This window comes from Lissotriton helveticus, chromosome 7, assembly GCF_964261635.1.
Source record: "Lissotriton helveticus chromosome 7, aLisHel1.1, whole genome shotgun sequence".
Classification (NCBI taxonomy): domain Eukaryota; kingdom Metazoa; phylum Chordata; class Amphibia; order Caudata; family Salamandridae; genus Lissotriton; species Lissotriton helveticus.
The window spans coordinates 821,511,813-821,536,451 of NC_136068.1; the positions used below are offsets into that span (position 1 = coordinate 821,511,813).

At 44.8% G+C, this 24,639-nt stretch overlaps 1 protein-coding gene across 2 annotated transcripts in view; it reads right to left on the reverse strand.

The window, feature by feature from the left end:
- Positions 1-24,639, reverse strand: part of MYOT (myotilin) — a 673,370-nt gene that overhangs the window by 176,457 nt on the left and 472,274 nt on the right. The window contains exons 12-13 of one of the 2 annotated variants that reach the window (XM_078653296.1): positions 20,799-20,845; positions 3,018-3,147 (exon numbers count right to left, since the gene is read on the reverse strand). In XM_078653296.1, the coding sequence (XP_078509422.1) occupies positions 3,018-3,147; positions 20,799-20,845 (177 nt within the window). The remainder of the gene's footprint in view (positions 1-3,017; positions 3,148-20,798; positions 20,846-24,639) is intronic. The other variant, XM_078653297.1, reaches the window with a different exon arrangement.

Here is a 24,639-nt window from a genome sequence, read left to right on the forward strand (position 1 = left end):
CCGGGGCCTCCAAGCTTTCCAGGACTTGGCCCGACACCTAGGGGTGCCACTAGCACCCGGCAAGACAGAAGGCCCTGCGTAGGTCCTCACTTTTTTGGGCATTGAGTTGGACACGGTCAAAGGTGTGTCAAGACTCCCTGCTGAGAAGCTGCAGGCGCTGCAACTGGACATTCGGTCACTGCTGGGGAAAGACAAGGCGCCACTGGGGGTTATCCAGAGTCTCCAGGGCAAACTTAACTTCGCAGCGAGAGTCATTCCGGTGGGGATGGTTTTTGCTAGGAGGCTGGCCAGAGCCACAGCTAAAGTCACAAAGCGCGGAATTACCTCCAAAATCACCGCCCTGGAGCTCTTCCCTATTGTCATCGCACTCCACCTTTGTGGAGTTGCGTAGACATGTTTGTTGGCTTTGATCTCTGGTGCACGTAGTGAAATGCATTTTCTGATTTTAGCGTCGCCTTCTCCTCGCAGAGCCCTATGTGAATTTATGGCTCAAAGGCGTTCATGCTGGGGCTCGGTTAACAGGGCACGGAGACCGAGAAAACACACTCCCTTTTCCAAGACAATGATGAATAGGGCTCGAGGCTGCCTATCTCTGGCATCGGCATGTGATGCTAGAGGTGCACATGGGACTGCATGGGAACTAGAAATGTGTACTGAAAACGGCATTTACTTTTTAAATAGCTAATATATTTAAGAGACACGTGAAGGCTGAACATGCAACAGTGTTCTCAGCAAGAACTGGGATGTTTTAGGAGGCATTTATTTCTGTGCACTATCTTTGGGGAGTCTGGGGCGGTGGGGCAGTGTCCCCTCCTTGGAAGTAGGGTGTGTGTTATTTATTTGCGCCTCAGCTGCCACAAGGTTAATGTGTAGCCCTCGGGCTTCCTGCTGCGTAAATTGAAGGAAAACAAGATTTGAAGAAATCTGTATGCTTTCCGCTCACGGTGAATTAACGTAACTTACAGTTGAATTGATGCTGCATGTGTAGGGCAATAGGGTGGGAGCTAGAGCAGTCCTGATGAACCCCACTGCAGTTTGAATGCCTACCAGCCACCCCTGTCTCTGTTGTGGGTATGGGAACCCGGTGACACGGCCTCGCTGTGCAGGGGAGGGACAATAATGCTGATAGCGCAAATCAAACAAGCTGCTGAGCCCGCCCCCATTTAAAAAAGAATCATTTGCAATTTAATCGGTCCGATTGCATTGCAAATGCTTAAGTTTAAAACTAAGTGTGGCGCCGCTTTAGGGACACCGTGCTTGTTTTTTAAATATATTTCTTAACTTCAACACGGAGAGTGGTGTCCGTGAAGCGGCGCCGCGCTCAGTTTCAAAGTAAAAAAAACCACAAAGTAAAAAAAAAACCAGACTCGCAGAGCGTTTCCCTTGGGTGAGCGAGCCAAGGGCACCATTTGTTTGCAAGTTAATTACAAACAGATGGTTTCAAGCTCGTTCCCGCAGGGGAATCACCAAACGTGCACGCGGGCCATTGAAAGCGATGCAATGCGGGCATGTTTTTGGCCCAAAAAGCGAGTCGATTACATGAGGTCCCCTCCTAAGCAACGCATGCGCGCTGCTTAGGCGAGACCTAAAAAGGACTGCTCTCTGCATCAGTGACACCAGCAGTTTCCTCAAGTTTTCCATGTCTCTACTAATCTCTGTATCTGGGGATACACTCTCTCCACCAGAAAACCATCATCCTTCGTGGAGATCTGCATGCCCAGGTACATAAACTTAGTTTTGAGTTGTAGGGGAGTGGTAACCTCCAAACTCTGTGGGATTTCACCTGCCAGTGGAAACATCAGGGATTTTGTCCTTCAGAAAGGACTCTTAATCACCTTGAAAACATTACATTAAGAAAACGTGTAAAAACGTAACTGAAGAGAAGGTCTCACAAATATAATTATGGTTCAAGACAAGAGCTTAGCCACCACAATTGCACACTTTTACAAAGGTACATTTTGGATAGCTTACTCAGACACAATCTTCAAACATAAAAGCATATCAAAATGTCATTGATGGCTAATTTGTTTCCAGCTTGTTGTTTTATATTGTCAGATTTAGGGCCAACACATTTTTGCTTCAATAAAAGCTTATATGTTGCCTTTGGTATCCTTGGTAGATCAGTTGATTTTTTCACTACTGTGATGATGATGATTGAAATATTCAGAGCAGGCTGAAAACCAAAATCAGCCTTGGCAAAAATGTTCAATCCTGCCCACTCCCTTTCTTTGCTCTCTTCCTTCCCCCTCACCCTTTCGTTCTCTCTCTTGCTTTCCTGATGCCCCCATTTCGAATGCCACAATGAATCCCAGAGGAATGGAGTGGTTTCAGAGGCACAGGAGAGCCCATGGGCCTTCAAAGGTTGGCCTTTAATAGCTGAAAACCTCCAGGGGAAATGCCCGATAGAATAAATGGCCAATCCGATCCTAGAAATATGTAACTGGCCATTTGGAGTAGGCAACACTAAAGTGGCAAGTCTGACACAATCAAAGACAAACACAGATGGTGGCACAACCCTGGGAGAGAGGACTATACTGCCCATGCAGACTTTGAAGCTGCTTTCATGCCTGCCAGGGTCCAGTATGGAACGCCCCACTGCACTTTTCTAAAACAGCTCATCACCCATACCCAAGTGAGCGTTTTCCTGTCCGGCGACACAAAATAGCACTTTTTATCAGGCAGCGTGTTCAACCATTTATATTAAGGGGCAGAAACAAGCTTGGATTATGCAATGCTAGAGATACTTAATCAGCAACAAACTCTTTCTGTGAACTTCAAGCAGAAAGCATGTACATCTTCAGCTAAGGAGGAACAAGTTACATTTAAAAAGAGACATTACCGTTTGATAGTATCAGATCACTGAAGATGATGAGGAATATCAAAATGGAACTCAATCACATCATTACAAGACAACAGCCCTCTAGTAGTTGCAACATTGTCAATTTAAACACGGACCTTTGATTAATACTAGTTACATATTAGATAACTTGGCAAGATTTCATGCAATTCAAACTTACTTTGAAGTCTATCCTGCAGAACCGTCCTTCTTCAAGCTCTAAATCTCCTGGGATGGTGAGAAATCGGGGAGGGAACAGCTTCTCCTGGATTGATTTATGTTCATTTCCTTCTCCTCGGGAAGGCCTGTTCCTGTGGGAACATTACATGAGTGAGGGGCTGCACATTTAAGGTATAAGCAAACACCAGTCTTTTAAAATGACACACGTGAAACTCCAGAATGGGAAAGTCAATGAAGAGCCATGGCAGTTAAATGGTTTGCTGCTAGATAATGTAAAATACCTTGGCATTGCTAGCATTCAGTGTCTTAGGATATCTTTGAATTGGAGCATGAGGAACACTGTCACTTTTAAGCTGAAAATTATTCTTTTTATATCACCAGCATGGGCTCAAGCCTTGGGGTTAGTGAGACAACTCTTGACTGGTGTATATTATGACCTTCTAGCTATGTAGAAGAGTTAAGTGTCCTGACCATGTAGGAGTTACTTACGGTTGTGCCATGATCCAGTTCTTAATGCAGTGCTTCTGGAAAATTAGGCACTCTTTTATACAAAGAGTATTTCTGGCTAAGGCAAAACTGAGTATGTGCCTATGGATCAATGTACAGATAGCTATATTTTTATAGTTCTTTCTTACTGGGAAAGTGCCAATTATCTTCTAAAGTAAGGCTTGTCATTGATGTGCCGGTTTTGTGTTGTCATTTGATCCTTTGCATGACAGTTATACATTATTATATTATTTAACAGGGTAAGAGAGAAAGGAAAACAGCCTGAAGAGGTATCACCTCCCTTTCTAGGTCATGTAAACACAAACAGAACCTGTAGTCTTGAAAGTACTGTGAGGCAAAACTCTTGTCCCTAGTATACTAAACTTGTGTGCCATTATATGGGTGTTCCTTAAAAAAATCTCCTCACCCACATGCTTCACCATCAGGGTTGTCCCCTAGCCAGCATGAATGGTGTTAGGCGGGCTCATCCTGGGCTCTTTAATTCTCTTGAGAGGTTTTGATAAGTTAATATGGGAGTATTTCTTTGATGTAAATGGTCCCTATCTGAGTAGCTGTTAAAACTGGATTAGGGTAGGTAAAATTCACGTCATTAAAAAGATATCACCTATCTTATACAAGATTAAAAATAAAACCTAGACGTGGGAGTATCTAAGTACATATTATGGTACCTGCTTCAGCGTCTAAACACAGTCAATATATTGCAGACCTCAGAAGCATGCAAAAGCCTCAATGGGTTTCATCAGGACTAATGGACCCTAATCACTTGCCCTGTCACTACTACTGGAAGGGAGAAAGAGGAATACTACATTAACACTGGAAGAGTCGAGGGATAATACCTTACTTCCTGTAATGAGAACAAAACACATACATTGCTCACAAATTATGGTAAAACTCAATAATAATGTAATCTGACCACCTACAGAATCACCCTACAAGTGACCTATACAATCCACACGTGTATCACACTGTGCTCAAACGCTTACCCATTCTATAACTCTAAGCTCATTTGAGGATGGGTCAAAGGACACAGCATCAACAATGTAACATACGTTGCTTGTGCTATGGACGGAAACAAATAGTTCCATCAATGGGTTGTCATTCTATGCACGCGTTATTTTTCGTTTTCCTAAAAACACTTTCTTTTATCTGGAGTTTATATTGACAAAAATCACTAACATTTAAAGCCAGGTAGAACTGTAGGGTACGGTATTACTTTTGGAAATGGCACTCTCCGAAAGGGCGCCCCAAACATTTTGCTTTCCTCCTCCTATTTTTTTCTGACCATTTTGTTGGCCTTAGGACTCTGAGCATTTTACCATTGCTGACCAGTGCTAAAGTGCATGTGCTTCTCCCATAAACATGGTGACATTGGGATATACACAATTGACATATTTTGTTTACTTGTAAGTTCCTTGTAAAGTAAAGTAAAGTAATCTACCATATACCCAGGGCCTATAACAACTACTAAAAAAGCCTGCAGCATTGTTTGGACCACCCACACAAGTAGCCTGTGTGTGCAGTTTACTCCCTGTTTGAATTGGCATTTAAAAGCACTTTCCAAGCCTTAAACTCCCCCTTTCTTACACATAAATCACCCTAAGGTAGTTCCTATGTAGCCCATGGAGCAGGATGCTGTGAAGGTAAAAGGGAGGACATGTAAGGTACGATTTTTCACTGCTGTGAGGCCCATTCCTCTCCTAGGTTAGCATTGGGAATCCCTTAATACAATTTTAAGCTCAAATTCCGGATTAGAAAGGAGTAGCTGCATGATGTTTTATATTTTTGGAATGGTAATCCTAAATCTTTTTCACTGGTAAGGTTAGATTTAATATTACTCTTTTAAAAGTGGGCATTTCTCTGCTCTTACTGCTCTGTGTGCCTGCAGCCTGTCTCCAATAAACGCCGAGGGTGGGTGACAGCTACACTTTATGCATTCCCTCTAGACAGCCACAAACACAGGAAGGGTGGGTGTGACAGTGAACTCATCTGCATTCTGATAGCTCTTCCAGGCAGGAAGGGGGTGCTGACACTTACACCTGAATAGGCAGTGTCCTGTTTCTCAAACAAAGGGCTGTTTGGCCCCTATTGATAGTCTGGAGCCAAGGTTGGAAGAAAGAGGGACCTGTACACTTCAAGGGCCTGCTTCGAAGTCACCCCCACTTCAAAGGGATACCTGCAAAGACATTACACTACTGAACCTGTGAAGAACACTGCCAGGGGTAAGGAATGCTGTGCTACAAGGATTGCCACCCTGTCTGACTGTTGCTCTGAAGGAGCTGCTTTCTGCTTTGCTGAGCTGCCATGCTGCCTGCTGATCTCTGCCCTGCTGATGTCTGCCCTGCTGAGGACAAGGACTGGATCCATCTCACTTGAACCCAGAGTAAGGGCTTGCTGACTTGCCCCCTGTTCTGAAGTCTCAGGGCCATCAAAGACTTTCTGCAACTCTGCAGCAGCACCTGAACTCAGACACTTGGGAATCTTGCCCTGCCAGGGGGTGCAAATTGAGTCCTGGGTCCTTGAAAGGTGATTTATGCTGTCCAGAACCATCAGAATTAATGTAGTTATGACTTTGCACCAATCAGAACCAACTCAGTGCCCTTCTACACCCATGCAATGGCGATCCCAGGACATCCCTGCGTGGCTAGACAACGCGAAACCCAACTGCGAGGTTCGACGCTGATGCAGCGCCTGCATCATAAGGGGTTAAACAATGACACGTGACGCAAATATGTGGATCAACAACAATGCCTCAACCCGACTGCATGAATCGGAATCGACACATTAATTGTTCGACACCGATGCTTGCTCCATCCAAGTACTTTTTTAGAGGGCCCTGAATAAGTCCTGTAGCAGACATGTCCTGAATTCCAGTCGGCCTGAACTTTGGATTTACCCTTGTCCAGCGCGACCTCAAGTAACCTCTAAGCCCTAATTGACTCTAAGCACCACTTTTTGAATTATTCTTTAAAAATAGATCACGCTGGTTCTATTTATTTGATTTTTTTCATTTTGGTCTTGTTTTATTCATAAAACTATATTCTAATTTTCTAAACATGTGTGGAGTATTTTTGTGATGTTTCCATGGTGTTGCATAAATACTTCACACATTGACTCTTTTGATAAGCCTGACTGGTCTGTGCTAAACTCCAGACGGAGAGCACAAGTTATCTTTTAGTTTTTATGTATCTTACCCCCACTAGGATTGTAGTCCCCACTTGGACAGGGTGCATACTTCTGCCAACTAGAGATCCAATTTCTAACAAGTACACATTTTAAAAAGAGGTTCTATTGACCAAAATGACAAAAAGCTGTTTTTGCGCCCACAGATTCTTTAGAAATAGCCTTTGGCCACAAACACTAAACGTTACAGTTGGGAAAACCAATAGACCGGGTGGGGTGATAGGAAAATTTATTGACCACTCTTGGACTCTATACAAGTCTTAACACCTTAGGAGCTTCGTAAATATACCTCCCCAGTGCTGCGCTGTCCATTATCCAGTGCTGAATGGACATCCAACGGTCGCACGCAGCACTGGGGAGGTAGTGCCCGTGACGACCGTTGGCCGACGGCAGCACTTAAAGGGTTAATATACAAGTGACTGTTTAAACTGCCAAAGAATGCTATGCAAGCTCAGGTACACCTGGAATTTGGCCTTATGTCTCTACAAATAGCTCTGTAAGGTGCACTCATCAAATCTTGAAAAGGATGAGAAGACCCCAAGTAGTATGTTGATTTACCCTTCATGGCAAGACATCGTTCACCCTAGCCCCGGTAATCCTTGGCAGAAATCTCTAGAATCCTCATTAAGTACATTAGGCCTTAATGATTTGCAGGCCGTACCAACTTCGCCTGTGGTTTTTAGATGCCCAGTTAACAAAACTTAAAAAAAGTTCTTTGCAACTGCGTGACAAGGATATTATTGGCAAACAATAACATATTTGGATTGTTTTAAATTTGTGCATTCTTCCTCGGTGCCACCCAAATATCCCAAAACTAACTTTTCCCCTAATCTGAAGCTGATGTTCCTTGCATAAAGGGTGGGCAATTTTTGCCACAAAAGACTTTGTTCCAAGATGGAAAGTAAGAAGGACAGATGAAAATTCAGGCTTTGAGGTTACAAAGAATAGTTTTTGGTGCACTTTTTATGTATATGCCAGCTTGCTGGTTTTAATCAACTTAATATAGGAACTTGCAGGCAGGCCTTGATTCATATACATCTGTTAATTAGCAATTTTCTCGAAGAACAACATAACAAACTAAAGGCAAGCAAAACAGCATGACATGTACCCTTCACATTCCTTCTCCATATTATTCCGTTGTAAGACTCAGTTACCCAGCCCCACCACCAGAACGATTCCCCAAATTTTGACCATTTGATTATCCATAGTCCATGTATACATTCCCATTCGAATTATTACAGCAAACCAACGTCTGAAGGGGTCATTATCTTTTCAATCATCCCTAGGGGTACGTTTAATATGCTGCTCATCTGCCATTGCCCACTCTAACAAGTCTCACCTCCGGGCTGAGGGTTCTAGCACCTGAGGCCTCTTCCAGCTGATAGTGGTTTGGTGTCTCGCCAGGACCATGGCAAGTGCCAATGTCTGGGTAGGCATTTTCCATAGTGATCTCTGGGAGGGGAAGACCCAACTGGAAAAGCTTCTCCGTCCCCATCAGGGCCACCCCAGTAACATGAGACAGGGCACCAATTACATGAGTGCAGAAGCCCACCGGTTCCACAAAAGACCAAGTCATGTGCAGAAAGCCTGCTAAAGGCTAACCACGCCTGCCACATTTCAATCAATCAATCAATCAAGGGTTTTTAAAGCGCAGCCAGGAAGGGGTATCAAGGTGCTGTGGGTGGGTGTCGGGACCCACAGTTCCCGGAAGATTACTGAGCTCCTTCGAAGAGCTAGGTCTTGAGGTCCTTCAAGAACTTGGGGAGTGATGGAGTCTGTTGGAGGTAGAGAGGGAGGGAGTTGCATGGCTAGACAGCAAGGAGCGTCCTCCTGATCTGGTCTTCTCTGTGCCTGGTACTGTCGCCAGGGTGAGCTGGGCCGAGCAGAGGGATCTTTCCGGTACATGGAAAGTGAGGGGGTGGTTCATGTATGCAGGTACGGTGCAGTGGAGGGCTTTGTGGGCGCGGGTGAGAAGCATGAAGGTGATTCTTGTCAGGGAGCCAGTGTAGAGTCTGTAAGTGTTGGCTAATGTGGCAGTGGAGTGGTAGGTTGAGAAATAGTCTGGCAACAGCGTTCTGGACCTTCTGTAGTTTGCGGGTGAGGTTCTTCTTTATCCCGGTGTAGAGTGCGTTGCCGTAGTATAGTCTGCTGCTGATTAGGGCATGGGTAACTGTTTTCCTGTATTCGAGGGGAATCCAGTTTAAAGTTGATGAAAGTTGACTGCGTTGATCTGGCGGTCCATTTTGAGTATGGAGTCCACGATGAGTTTGAGGTTGCTTGCTTGGTCCGTAGGGAGAGGGGATTCCCAAGGGCAGGGGGCCACCAGGTGTCGTTCCAGGCATCGGGTGTGGTCCCATGGTGAGCACCTCTGTTTTGTCTGTGTTGAGTTGTAGGCAGCTGGTCTTCATCCATTTGGCGACTGCTTCCATACGGTCTTGAAAGTTATGTTTGGAGAGGTTGGGTTCGTTGAGCAGGGAGACGATGAGTTGGGTGTCGTCTGCGTACGATGCAATGTGGAGTGTGTGTGGTCTGACGATGGATGCAAGCTGGGCCATGTAGACGTTGAACAGGGTCGGGCTGATGGAGGAGCCTTGGGGGACTCTGCAGGAGGTCGGTGTGGGGTCTGAGAGAAAAGGAGGGAGTCTGACCCGTTGCGTTCTGTCGGAAAGGAAAGAGCGGATTCAGTCGTGGGCCTTGTTCCGGATTCCGGCGTTGCAAAGTCTGCGTGCTAGGGTGCGATGAGAAAATGCATCGAAGATCGCGGAGAGGTCTAGGAGGATGAGGACCTCAGTCTCTGCTTTGTCGAGGAGCTAGCGGATGTCTTCTGTTGCAGCGAGAAGGGGGGTTTCGGTGCTATGGTTGTTTTTGAAGCCCGATTGGGAGGGATCGAGGATGTTGTTTTCTTCTATGAAGGGGGCAAGTTGGCTGTTGTTTGCTTTTCCAAAAACATTCGCCGGGTACGGGAGTAAAGAGAATGGTCTGAAGTTTTTGAGGTCGGTGGGGTATACAGAGGGTTTTTTCAGGAGAGGGTTGATTTCTGCGTGTTTCTAGTCATCTGGAAAGGAGGCAGTCTCAAAGAGCGGGATGATTTGTTGAAGCCTGGGGCTATGATGTCTGCGGCTCTGTGGTAGATGTGGTGGGGGCAGGGGTCCATGAGGGTCCCGGAGTGGGTAGTCTTTATAATCTTTAGAGTGTCTTCGACGCTAAGGGCAGCCCAGCTGTCCAGTGTCGGATGCGTGGGGCTGGGAATGTTGGGGGAGGGTTCCTGGTGGAGGTTATTGTCATCGAAGTTGTCATAAAGGGTCTTGATTTTGCAGTGGAAGAAGGTGCTGAGTCTGCCGCATGGGTCATGGGAGGGTGGGATGTCAGTAGTCTTGCTGTAAGGTTGGGTGAACTCTTTGATGATGCCGAAGAGTTCTTCGCTGTTGTGTGCGTGGGTGGAGATTCTTTCCTGGAGTGCTTTCTTCCTTGAGTGTCTGATGAGTTTGTGGTGGGCGGGGGTGGCTGTTTTGAACTTGTCGAGGTCGACTGGGGATTTGGATTTCCTCCATAGCTTTCCGAGGCATCTGCAGGTGTGTCTAGATTCCCAGAGTTCAGTGGAGAACCAGCGTTTTTTTCTTGGTGTGAGGGTTGGAGGTTTTCTTGAGGGGGGCAATAGTGTTGGCGCAGTTGGTGATCCAGTTGTGTAGGGTGTGGGCTGCGGTGGTAGGGTCGTCGTCTGTGGCGGTGGGAGCAGAGTCACTGAAGGCGGCAGCGAGCTGGTCATTGGAGATCCTGGTCCAATTTCTGCGTTGGAATTGGTTTGGACATCTGCAGGAGATGTTAGCTTTGAAGGTGAGGTGTACGCAGCAGTGGTCTGTCCATAGGAGTTCAGAGGTGGAACTGAAGGTGATGGAGTTCCCTGCTGTAAAGATGTGGTCGAGGGTGTGTGCTGCAGATTGCGTTAGTTCTGGCACGATCTGTTTGAGTCCGATGTTGTGGAGGATGTCTAGGAGGGTGGTGGAGTTGGGGTCCTGGCGTTTGTTGAGTTGGAAGTTGAGGGCTCCCAGCAATGTGTAGTTGGAGGAGGTGATGGCATGCAGGGTGATGACGTTGATGATGCAGTCAGAGAAAGGTGCGTGGTGTCTGTAGATAAGGGTGCCTTGGAGGGTGGTGGACGGGGTGGTCTGGATCTTGAAGTGGAGGTGTTCCATCATATCTGTGGGCCCGTCAGTGTAGGTATTCAGGTTGGCATTGTGGGCGATGGCGATGCCTCACCTGGGGTGCTTTGGGCGGTCCTTGCGGGTGATTTTTTATCCTTCAGGGATGGTGAAGGGTCTGTGGGTGTCGAGGGGTGAGGCGAGCTTGCAGTTGTTGTTTTTGCTGACGTTGAGTGTGTAGAGAGCCCAGAAGCTGTAGCGTTGGCACATCGGAGGACCAGGGTTCCTGGCGTTGGTCGTGGTCGAATCGCGGATAGGCTTTCCTTATGCACACCTTGGCACACCCCCCTGCGCGTGCACGCACAGCAGCTGCCATTAAGTAGGGGTCGGGGGGAGGGACAGCTGGGAGGCCGGAGCAGGATTCGGGAGAGAGCACAGGGGAGGGAGGGGCCGCAGGGGTAGCAACAACGGGAAAAGGAAGCAAACAAGGGAAAAGGAAAGCGTCAGAAATACGAACGGAAAAGAAAGGTAAACAGGAAAAAAGGCAAGTGCAAAAAGCAGACAGTGAGCGAAAGATGAAAAAAAAAGGCAAAAACAGCTCCGTACACGCAAAAGGCACTGACAAGCACTAGGCGGCACCGAGGCACAGGGGCCTCGAACACCAGTATCAGCAGCACAAGTTCACAAGAGGCAGGACACCTACCGCTGACCTGCACAGGGGAAGAGCAGTCTCGCCACCAAAGGTCAGGGGTCTTGCTCCCATTAAAAGGAACCAGAATGAATATCTTAAATAGTTTCAAATGGGTCATACATGTTTGATGAAAGTAATTAAATTGAATAAGCCTAAAGCAGGCTTTGGGCGACACCTGTCGGACCTGCTCACATGCTCTCCGCCAATCAACATTGGTCAACTTCTCCTCGCAGTCTACTGTCCACCTCTACTTTGCCCGTGACATTGCCCCCATGTCCGTAAGTAGAGCTAGATGGAGGTGTGTGATAAGTCTCCTACAGCCTGCCAGTTCCGTCAGCTGCCTCATCACAGTGTGTTCCTGTGACTCGTCCCGAAACTATGTTCAGAGCCCACAGGCTATGTGATCCAACCTAGCATACTGTAGGAATTGTCTCTGGCCTAAATTAAACTGCTCTGCGCCTGTTCAAAGGAGATCAACCTCTTATTAATATAGAGATCTCCTGCAGTCAGGCTACCACCCTCCCACCACCTCACAAAGGACATTTCCTGCCCGAGAGTGGAGAACGGCCTAAATGCCTATAGAGGCAGTCCCACTGCCTAGGGTGCCCTTTGCAGGACCACTTTCACCACTCTGTGCCAAACCCATCCCATATGTTGCAATAAATACAGGAGGGAAGTAGGGACCTTATTACCCATCATGAGGACCTCTATAAAAGTATGCGGATCCGGTTACTCCGCGAGGAGATTCTCTTCCAACGTTCGGTCCTTACCAAACCATTGCATTGCGTGTTGCAATTGCATAGCTTTACAGTACAAAAAAATTATAGGGAGCCTTAGGCCTTAGCCCCGCTAAGGCAATTTCAGCATGGCGAGCTTTAGCTGGCTATGTATCAATATAGAGCCGGCCAGACCAACAAAATCAGAAGCTCAGACAGAATACCTTCATGTCAACAACTGCAGACAGGGTTCCTGTTATTTGCACCTCTGAAAAATATCTTGTATAAAGGGCTGTGATGGACTGAACTCTTGCGTTCATAAAATGCCCTTGTCGATCATCAGAACACATCTGTATTTAGATATGATGTTTATTTCAGGGTGAATATTAGTTTTCTTCAAGTGAAGAGTCTAAGGGGTCCATTAGGATGGCGGGCGGACTTAGTCCGCCCGCCACCCTAACGGAGATCGGGACCGCCCGCCTAAAGGGCGGGGGTCCCGACATTGGCATTAGGATGCGCCCGCCACAGTGGCGTGCGCATTCCTCAAGTTTACATTGTGGCGGGCGGTGCTCACTGCACCGCCCGCCACAATGTGAAAAACAAATGCACGCATTTGCTTAATCGAAGCGGCAGGCACCGCGCGGTGCCTGCCGCTGCGATTATGCAAATGCAGGGGGGAACCACAGGTACCCCCCGTGTGCCACCCCCCTCTGGCCATCACTCTGGGGGCCCACAGGGGGCCCCGCAGCAATCACCGCCTGCCTTTCCGTGGCGGCATTGCTAAATGCAAAATAATTCATAATCATGGAAAATAAATATGGAAAATAAATATCTTTGATATGGTCAGATAAGTTACACATCCTTTGTACATAAAATCATGATTTATGGGTAGGGGCTATCCTAATCTACTTTTATTTTTTGATGGCACCAGTCCCAACAGCCCTTACTCGGCGACCCACATCTCACCTAAAGGCAGCATGATCTACATCACTTTCACTGGTGCCACTGAAGTGTACAATTGATGTTCTGAAAAGTGAGGAAGATGTAGTTACAGTTTTAAAAAATGATCACTAAGCTCAGAACTTGTGGGATTTTGGTTTAAATGTTAAAGGTAGGGTTGGGCAGTAAACTTCGCTCCATCGTCGGAGTTCAGTGAGTTTTTGTCACTCTGCTTGGAGTGCGGAGTTTGGCAAAAACTTCGTCTACGTACGCCACCTAGCAGAGTTTACGCACCCACCGGATCACCACTAAACTCAAGATACCCCAATCTCTTCCATAGTGACTATGTCCTGTTTCCTCCACCTTATTCCTCAACAAACTCAGAATGGCTTGCTCGCTATCCATGTGCCTCCTTTTAAAATCAGAACATCCTGTACATCCAGTGTGCAGCTAGAACACAAACTTGCTTCGTCTCTGCGTGAAATGTAACACCATAGAAAGGGAAAAAGTACAACACATTCCTGTTATGTCTTTCCTTACGTATTAAGAAGAGGCCACGGGGACGGCCACAGCTAGGCAGATATGTGCTCTTCGCTCCATTGTACATTGCATCTGTTATGTTGTGCCTGTTTCTATGGAGCTTGATGACCATCCAAGGCTTCACGGTCTTCACAATTTTGTTAGTGTAAAGTTAGAAATAGTATAAGAATGGGAAAGTTTTTTCACAGGCATGTGTAATTATCGATAAAAGTTAGGACTCTGTGGGTGTTCCCTCGTTTGCATCGTTAACTCCCCTGACACTAGCCTGGCAACATCCACTACTCCTCACCTAGATATCACTTTTTTATAATAAAAAAACTAATTTATTGGCATTTACCTTTATATAAATTAGGCATTCACAGAACCATTTAGTAATAACATCACACATTTCTAAAAATGAATGGTAGGGAGTATATTATTTTGGCCTGGCATGCTTTATGCAATAGCACATTATCTTGAGTTCTGTCCAGGCACCTACCTTGGTGCCTGGAAAATCATCTGCCAACCCAACAACTCAGGCACAATGCCATGGTACTCCCTCCTGTCCATGCAGATGTTGGTATGTTTGTCAGTGCACCCAGGTGTCTGATAAATTGGGATTTCACATGTCATGCAGGGGGCCATTGTCGCTGCACATCCCACCAGGATGGGTGGGTCCAACCTTAGCCAGTTCCTAGGGGTGCTAGCAGTGCCCCACCAAAAATACCATTTAAAAAATGTAATGTGACTCAAATATAGTCATGTAAATTAAAATACTGTGATGGCAAAAATATTGTGGGACAGAATTTTGCGGTAAAAATGTTTTTTTTTTTCCATTGTTTTATATATTTTTTATTATAGTGGTCAATGATATTGTTTTGTGATTATTTTGTTATGTTTTGTCACTTTTTGTGTTGTAAGTAATCATTATTTTAATATTAGTTATGTGTAATAATTTTTTGTTATAGCTTGCTTAATTTTTACTTTGATACTATATTTATAATGTTATTTTCTGATTATATTTTGATACATGTATTTGATGTTGGGTTTGTAAGGGAGTAGGGTAGGAAGTTTCATTAATATATTTTATAGTTGTTTAAGTGTAGTTTAGTGTTTTAACTGTTGCTTTAAACTATTAATTGTTTTAGCTAGTAATTGGTTAATTAGGTTAAATTACTTATTGATTTTAAGCAAATAATACTTAATATCTTTTAAAAAATAATTGTGTACAATGTTTTTAGTAGTATTTATTTGGTGGGTGTTGGGTCTTTAACGTAGTGCTCAGAGTGGTTTACATAGTTATAATTCCTAAATATTTTTTTGTATGGATTTCTAATTTAAATATAATGATCATTTTTAATTAGTTATACACATTTTATACTGTCAATTTTATAATGTAGAATTCTGGTATATATCTAATATATTAAAAGAAATTTAGTTTGCTTCCTTTTTATATATATTTCTTTTTCTTTTTAATTTTGGAGTGGGAATAGCAAATCTTCCTATTACAATGTCCAACCCTTTCCCTACTGTTGCTTATATTGGAGTGGGAATAGTAAATCGATAGTAAATCGAACACCTCCGAAGATCAAAGCTGTCCTTACTGTTTCTTATGTTGAAATGGGAAAGGGAAACCTGACTTCTCCAAAGTCCACCACTTTACCTACTGTTGCTTACATTGGAGTGGGATTAGTAAATCTAACTGTTCCAGCGACCAACAGGTTTCCTACTGTTGTTTAGGTGAGAGTAGGAATAGTAAATGTTGCTCCAAAGTCTAACAGTTTTTCAACTATTGTTCAGGTTAGAGAAGGAATACTTAATGTAATCTGTAAATAGTAAATCACTTTCTCTACTGTTGTTCAGGTTGGAGTCGGAATAGTAAATTTGGCCTCCACAGAGTCCCACACTTTCCCTATTGTTGCTCAGGTTTGAGTGGAAATAGAATATCTGACCCCCTCCAAGGTCCAACTCTATCCATACTGTTGCTTACATTGGATTGGAAATAGTAAATCCAACACTTTCCCTATGGTTAGTCAACTTGGTGTGGAAATAGTACAATTAACTCCTCAAAGTCCAACACTTTCTCTACTGTTGCTTACATTGGAAGTAAATCGGAACCCTCCACAGCCCCAGCAATGTTGCTTACTTTTGTGTGTGCATATTTAAATTTGACGCTGCCCAAAGTTCAACACTTCACTTTACAGTTGCTTACATTGAAATGGGAATAGTTAAATCTGACGCCTCCAAAATCCAACAAATTTCCTACTGTTGCTCAGGTTGAAGAGTGAATAGTAAATATGACGGCTCCAAAGTCCAACACTGTACCTATTGCATAATTTCAAGTTGGAATACTGACTTTGTCTCCTTCAAATTATAATTCTTTTTTAAAAATTGTATTGCATTTTTATTTATTTTTTGTGATGTAATGTTAAAAATTATTTTAGTTGTCATTTTATTTTGTATTGTATATTTTTGTTTTTGGGAATCAGTTAAGTTTCACTCATTATTTTTTTTAAAATAATTTTACTACATATATGTTTTTGATATACATTTAAATATGTTGTTTCTTAAATTAATTTTTAATTAGAATTGTTATTTTTGATTTTAATATTGAAGTCTTTTTAATAATTTTATTTATTTCCGTTTCATGTTTTTTTAAGTATATATTTTAATTTCAACTTTTTCGTTTTAAAATGCATTTATCATTTTTATATTATACTTTTTTAAATGCAATATAACTTTTAAGCATAATACTTTTTTTTAAAGTTACTATAATAAGCTTTTAAAGTTCGATATCCTTACCTCTTTAACCCCTTAACCGCGGGCGTAATTCCCCTCCTGTGAGGGGGGATGGGGGCCGCGCGCGGCGCCGCGGTGCTCATGACGAGCCCAGCTCATCATGAGGCACAATGCAGCTGTGCTCTCCGCCCACTCCCATAGAACGTCCGCACAGGTGTGGAATTCACCTCGTGGGGGAGTGGCGCGGCCGGTATGAGCACAGCTCCACTGTACCTTATGACTAGCTGGGCTCGTCATCAGCAGGCAAGGGGTTAATGACAATATTTTTGGGCCACAATATTGTTTTTGTCAATATTTTTGTACTTAACATAATAAGTAAACAAAGCCAATTTTTGTGTCTTCGATATTTTTATGTCGCAATATTTTTGTGTTGCAATATTTTTGTTGTCAACATTATGTCAGGCAACCATGCAAGGTTATATCTATTTGTGTCTAGGTCAGAGGAAATGTGTAAAAAGCAATAGTGAGGGATCATTTTTTTTCCTCTATACAATTACTTATCCAAGTGTATGTCGAATTCCCTCCTAAAATGGTTTCAATTGTGACATCACCAAGTAGTATAAGGAAAGTCTCCTTGTTCTTCGCCACATTGAGTGCAGTCCAGGGAGCTGATTCAACCAAAACATAAGAACTTTAGGAGTGCGAGGTAAATTCAGAGTAAATATTTTAGTTGAACAATTAGGAATTGTTGGCAATAGCAGGCTTCAGTGACGCCGCCTTCGCTTCTTTCCATTCCTCATCTGTGAGTGATTACACATCACCCACCCGGGAGCAACTACGGATATCAAACATGTCAGGTGGGTAACTCACCAATGAGCAGAAGAAAGTTGAAATCTTTTTTCTCACCAGGTTATCCATCAGCAGTTTTGTCTCTAGTGGGTAAAATCAGGAAACTCTGCAAGATCTTTAACGTATAGTGTTAATGCAGGTCTCATCTGGAGATCCATTGACTTTTGTGCAGATCATAGTTGGTTTGAAGACAGCCTGTCTGGATCTGGACTTGGTCCAGCATGTTGTCCATTTATATTGGAGTATCTTTTGTGAGTTTATCATGCCACCTGATACTCCTCAGGGCTCCCGTCTTAACCAAATCACAGTCGGCACCACAAGGAGAAGGTGGATTGGAGTCTCATTCTACTATAAGAAGTGCAATGGGGGATATTCTGCATCTTCCATCTCTGTGTCGTATAGCCTGGATCTGCCAATCAATTATAATACTTAAGTGGTAGGAGTTGTAGTACTAGACCACATCTGCTGCTCCTATGCTTCTATCAAAGTGAGACCGGCAGCCACTGCGATCAGTGAATGCCCCAAAGATTTGTGAGATATATCGGTAATTCCTGAGGGATATAATATGGGTAATTTTGAATATGATATTGCAGGCGGGGTATTGAAATTATCTTAAAGAGGTATGATCACCCATCTGGGATATTCGGACCAATATGCCAAGTCACTTTGTAGTTTCTTAAGTTGGGGTGTAAGATTTCATTCCTTGGCCAGACATGTCAGTGGTTAAGTATACAACTAGGCAGTGGAAGCTATCTTTAGAGATCTTTAAGTCTGAGTCCCAGCTTAGTCAGTTGAGTTTGAATCATACAGACTTAGACATATTGCTTTCAGGACTGGGGACCTATCTCTAGAGTCCTGAGACCTAACCACTTTTATGTTGGAACAACAGGAGTAAATTGGGGGAGCATAGGCATACTCTATCTGCCACATCCAGTGACTACTTGAGGCCGTTGATTCGGATCGATTCTGCAAAGGGCTCTATCGTGATGACAAAGAGCAGTGGAAGAGTGGGCACCCCTTACGACTTATCCTGCCTATTGGAATACATCACTCTGTTAATCTGGACTCTCATCATCAATTTGATATATGATTGGCACTTATATCATAGGAACCTAGGGGCAATGTTTGCATTTTCTAAGATTGAGAAAATATATTTCCACCCCAAAGAGCCAAATGTCTGACCAAAGTCCATCATGAGAAGCACCAACAGTCCCTTCAGTTTTCCAGCCAGAGCGAGAGCACTGTGAAGGCATCTGATATTGTGCCGCATCTGATATTGTGCCCTACTGATCTCTGAGGCATAAAGTGGTTTAGTAATCTGGAGGGACCAGGGAACTGATCACTTCACACAAGCGGATGGCTAACACCTTAGTGATTAACTTGACTTCAATGTTAATAGGTTACATTGAACAGTAGAACAAAGAAGGACTTACAGCATTGCAGCTGCTGATCTGACTTTGATATTACTAATATATCTGCTGTCTACAGATCTCTCGGCAATGCCTCAACAGAATATGCGTCCTCTAGCAGTGTCTTAAGGAACAGCATGATTTTCCAAGCTTTATGTTTGAAGAACTCTGCAAGTAGGGCATTAGGTCCCATTCTGTAGGCAGGTCAGTGCCTCAGACAGTTCCTCTTATCTCTTTATCTAACAGTGATTTTGGTCACCTTTAGGGTCTTTATTCCTACTGGGATGTCTGTCACTCATGAACTCAGGCAAAGCAGTGAGGTCCTCTGATTCTGTTGCAGCACCCAGTTGAGGTCTCATCATTGGGAAACTGTATACAACTAATATAGTTCATATTGTCTTTGCGTTGGTGTGAAGGGGTTTGCTAGCCTTGTGCATTCACATGCACAGTTAGTAAACAATGGGAAACTCCGGCTACTACACATAGCCGAAATGTTTCCATTATTGCCAAGAATTCATGTGCAATACATATTTCGCACACCTCTTTATAAAGCCTGTGGAACAGTAGTCAAGCATATACACAGAAACTGAGCACAAATTAAGTTGCCATTAATACATTGTTGATTAGCCAGAGCACAGGTCCTGTGCAAGCCAAACTTCACAATTCTGAAACATATGAGCCTATTAACATGTGCCGTCATTGGACTTGGTAGTATGGATGAAATACTTTGCCTGATACTGCTGTTGAAATCTAAAGGGCCTAAATATGAGTTTTGTGGGCAGGGTACTCGCCACAAAAGTATACCGTGTCTGCCAAATCCTTCGGCTCTTTTTGAGTTAGTCAGACCACTAGGTTTCTGACAGCGGTGTCCCCCTAGATTTGCTGTCGGGACGGGAACATTACACCAGCAGGCTGAAGAAATACGGCTATTTAGACCCAATGGTCTGATGGTTTTCCCCAGTTCGGGAATGCCAGTTAAAACCTGGTGCTCATGAATACAAAAAAATGAACTCCCAGAACTCCCAAGGTGATCTCACAATACAGGAAGTGGCAGTCCGTCAGGGATACAAACATATGCCCTCCACCACCCTGACTGGTGGCAGGCTGCCCGCCCAACCCTAAATCACGTCCTAAAGTGTTTTGACAATCATGTGACTGATATTGGAGGTCGTTAGGCACAGCACTGACGGATGCCAGCTGGCAGGACTTCAGCTTTAGGGGGCGGATTAGAAATATGCTGACCTACTATCTTTCATGACCCATCCTCACTCAGCCCCGCTATTCAATAACTGGTAAAGACCCACTCCCCAACTACATTTACCAAAGCACGTTGCATGCTGCTACGAAATATTACCAACATTTTTATATATCATTATATTTCATAACGTTCCAAGGTGGCTGAAAGCCAACATGATGGGGTGATAAAATGCACACAATTAATTAAATAAAATCCTGTTCAAAGGTTTTTGCTAAGTTTGTGTTCTAAAAATCAAGTTGTGTAAAACAGGAAGGGCTCAAGTTAGCAGTACTCAGTAATCCATTGTCAATCTATGTCCACAGGTGAAATACCTATTCAGGAACTCTGTCTAATTAGTTGACTGCTTATGAATGATGAGTGACTGGAAATAGGTTCTTAAACAGCACTGAAAGCCAAACCACCACCATTAATATAATTACAACATGGAACATACATTGCGTGGGTCTTTTTGTTCGTGCAGCTGTTCAGTCACGCGAGTCAATGCTCTCATAAAAAAACTCTTAAAAATTATATTTTATATTGTAGTATGCGGTTTTACCAGTTTATTGCTCTCTTTGTATCTTAATCGTGTTTTGACATCTGGTAATGTATTTTATCTCATGACAGATGTTGTCTTTCTATATGATCTTATGGCTGCTCAACGTCGAATAAAGAGATTTAAACAAAACGAATGATGAGTAAATGCAAGTAGGTTCTTAAACAGCAATGAACTCTTAACCACCACCATTAATATCAATACAACAGTGAACATTTATTTTCATTAGCTAAATCAAAAACCTGTGATTTTGAAGTCTGATAAATAATAAGGAAAAAATAAAACTGCACACATTTCTTACCAGTCTTGTGTTGTTTGGCCGGGTGTTGCTTGAATGTCGGGGCACTGCTATTGGAAAAATATAAAGTAAGTGCCACTGTAATATCCTGTAATGTATATGACTTAACCGAAAGGATGCACACATTTATTTACACATACTGTCAAGCTTTTAATTTTTTGGCAAAAAAAATTATGCTAGTTGCATTTATTCATGATAAACATTTTTGGTAAATATAAGAATAAAGGACTTTGTGTGCTATAGCGTGCAGAAAGATAGGCATGCACGTTTCAAGAATCTTGTGATGTGTGTAGTTTCTTCACCATGGATAATGTGGCACTAGCTGCTTTTATTGTTGGGCTATTAAAACAGACGGCCTACAAGTACGAAATCCGTGTTTTTTGGGTCTTGAAATTTCCTGCAAACACTCGGTGTGCACTTCATTGTGTTTCCTGGCTATTGTGAGTCAATCATTCCAGAGTGGTTCTGCAAAATTCACTTTTCACAAGTTCTATTACAACAGATTATTGCACTAGAAAAACAAAACAATTTGTGCACCAAGTTTGCATCTATTCATCTATGCGGACTCACAATTAAATTGGAGATGCATGCAATTACTTCCAAAGTAAAACAGGAAAATATGTGAACTTGTCAACAATGTAATCATCAAAGGTATGTTTTATGTAGGAAATTCCTTGATAAGAATGAAATTCAAATCCTAGGATTGCTATCATCCATCAGCCTGTAAGCACAACGAGGAGTAAGGAAGTGCAACGGGCGGGGGGGGGGTTGGGGGGGATCGGCATGGGAAGCTCAGGCAGCAGCAGCGCTGGGGGAGCTGTGAGCACCTGTCGGTGACAGATCCAAGCACTGTTGCAGGCGAACTTGGGACAGCACTCTGTAGTTTCCCCAACCTGGTGTGAGAGCCTGATCATCAGACGCGCTGTGACCTACCTACCCGACGCAGCCAGGGCGTTTGGTGACCCTGCTATACAACCCTTGCAGGAGAGGGCTGCGCCGCCCCCCTCAGAGAGCCCACCTCACGCTGCTGGGGTAGCGCAACCAACCGGTGAGTGGGGGTTGCTAGGGACCGCAGGGGCTGCCCCTGGAGACCGAGACACTCCTGCCGCTTTGTCATCCCGCTTCCTCCCTGCGGTCTCTGTGGGGGGCATCCGGCTGCAGATGCTGCGGGCCGGCGCTTTCCCTGCGGCCCCCACCAGTACCAGCGGTGGCTGCAGCGCAAACAGGGAGACAGACGGCAGAACACTGGCCTCCTTCGCTCTTGCTCCGGACGCTTGCAGGTGGCCCGGCTCAGCTACTTAAAGCACAAGTCCATGCACAGTCCTCAGTCCGCGCGCTGACCACTGGGCCCATCACTGCAGGCACCACCGGGACAGAACCACACTTTCCTGCTGAGGCCTAGGTTACACTCTCATCCGCAACGCCGCAGACCGAGAACTAAGGGTAGCCCCAAGAGTAACGCAGGTCAGGGCTGCACACCCTACTGGCAGAGAAGTACTGCACAGCCACGCAACTTCATGCCGGACTAGATTACTACTGAACGCGACGAGTGCCCATCATCACCACCACCACTCCAGACCTTTTCTTAGTCTGCGCCACCTGCTACATTTCTACGACGCTGCCTCTACGACTCGCGTTGAGAACCCGCACACCAAGCATTCGACCCCAGTAGCCTTCACACCCTAGAGGGTCCTCTGCAAAATCGCCATCAGAGCCACTTGACATCCTCATTAACCAGTCTGTTGTCAAACAGAAACCAATATGAGGAGAGTCAGCAAAAGGCGAGATACTGAGCAAAAGGAGCCAGCGGGAGAAGATGCTGGAGAGTCGCAACCACACACAGGGGCTTGTAGCAAGAAGACTGCGACCCAAGACGACATATCGTTATATAACATCCTGCAGGCAATAGAAACATCACGGATAGCCGTAGAATCTAAAATTGACACGCTCCGGGAGGATCTGGGCCTACTACGGGCAGATCACAGGAAGCTGGCTGACCGAGTCACGACAGTGGAAAGAGATGTCAAAAACCTGAAACCGCAAGTATCCACGTCCACCCGCAAGCTCACTGACATCGAAAAAGGGTGCATGTGCTGGAACTGCGATCCGAGGACGCCGAAAATAGAGAAAGAAGCAACAACATCGGAGTCACTGGGCTGCCAAAAAAAGTTGAAGGGAACAAAATGGGGGCCTACCTGGGGAGAACTGGATTCGCATCATGGTGGCAGCGGAGGACCTATCACCATATTTTGCTCTAGAGCGGGCACACTGTGTTCCTGCCCGGGCACTCCCGCCTGGGAGGTCACCTAGACCAGTGGTGGCTCACCTCCTCTTCTACAAAGACAGGGATCATGTGCTGAGCCAAGCGCGACTGAAAAGTCAACTCAAAATTGATAACAGCATCATCCGGGTCTTCCTGGACTTCTCCCGGGAAGTACAGATGCTGCGCGCTTCCTTTGTCACGGCCAAACGGAAACTGCGACAAATGGGGGTATCATATTCTATGGTGTTCCCAGCTAAGCTCCAGATAGTGTACATTGCGGGGATCAAGTTCTTTACCACATCCCAAGATGTGTGGGACTGGATTGAGGAGCAGGGACCGCAAAACCGGAGGCAAGACGGCAGATCCCAGCCAGAAAAAGATCCCACAAGGTTCCCTGGAAAAGGGGGGACACTCAAATGCCTCCCAACACTGGAGGAGGCTCGACGAGACAACGATTGTGTGGTTGTGGCAATAGCATCCCTGAGCTCTGCAGGCCCATGGGGCACCTCCTCCCTATCAGGAGAGAAACAGAGAGACTCGGACTCTGACACCAACTCGAGCACCATGGGGTATGCCAGCCAGACCCTACCAGAAGTGACTCCCAGAACGGCGGATGACTTGATCTAATGGACACTTAGCATCATTAGGAAAATAAAGTTTTTTCTGACAGAAAACAGTTTGAAGATAGTGGTCATGGCTCTTATAACATCACGCCTCGACTACGGCAATAGTCTATATCTGAACTTACAAAAATGTCAGTTGTGTAGACTTTAGTTGGTCCAGAATGCAGCAGCCAGGCTACTATCTGGCGTTCCCAAGTATGCCTCTGTCAGATGCGAGCTTAGGAAATTACACTGGCTGCCTATAAAACATAGATCTCGCTTCAAAGCGCTCTGTATAGTCTTTAAGGCTATCAAAGGTATTGGCCCGGAATTCCTCAGGCATAAGTTCCAACAGTACGTGCCGAGGAGGACACTGAGATCTACCAGTGCCAATTTAATACAGACTCCCAGGATAAAAAAACTTAACTGGGGGGTTAGGAGCTTTTTCCACTGTGCATCAAGAGCCTGGAACGAGATTCCGTTGGCTCTCAAAAATGCCCCCAATCTTCTTATGTTTCGGAAGAGCCTGAAGACCTGGCTTTTTTCCCAATGACATCTCAGCTAGTTTCAGGAGGTCAATGCTTAGCGCCAGGACACCCAAGGGTAATCGTGCGCTCTATAAGTGTTAAATACATACATACATACACGCAAGTATCCGCTGGAAACCTGAGTTAGGGAGATGAGACACCCTGATTAGGGGCTGATTGAGTACGGTAGGGGCCCAAGATGGTGGACACTATGTGGCCCAACCGCCAGATGGGGGGGACCCAGGGGGCGGGGGAAGGCTTTCCTTCAGGCAAGTGTTAGCCTAGCCACCACCTGAATGTCTGACACTTGTTTGTTTTTATGCTAGAGCGCAGTTTGGATGGGGGAGTGTTTTTCCACTTGTCCTGGAGAAGGGTAGTTGGGGAAGTTCTATTGTTTTAAGTTGGGGGCACTGCTGTCTACACATACACGGGGACATGAGCTGCAGCGGGAA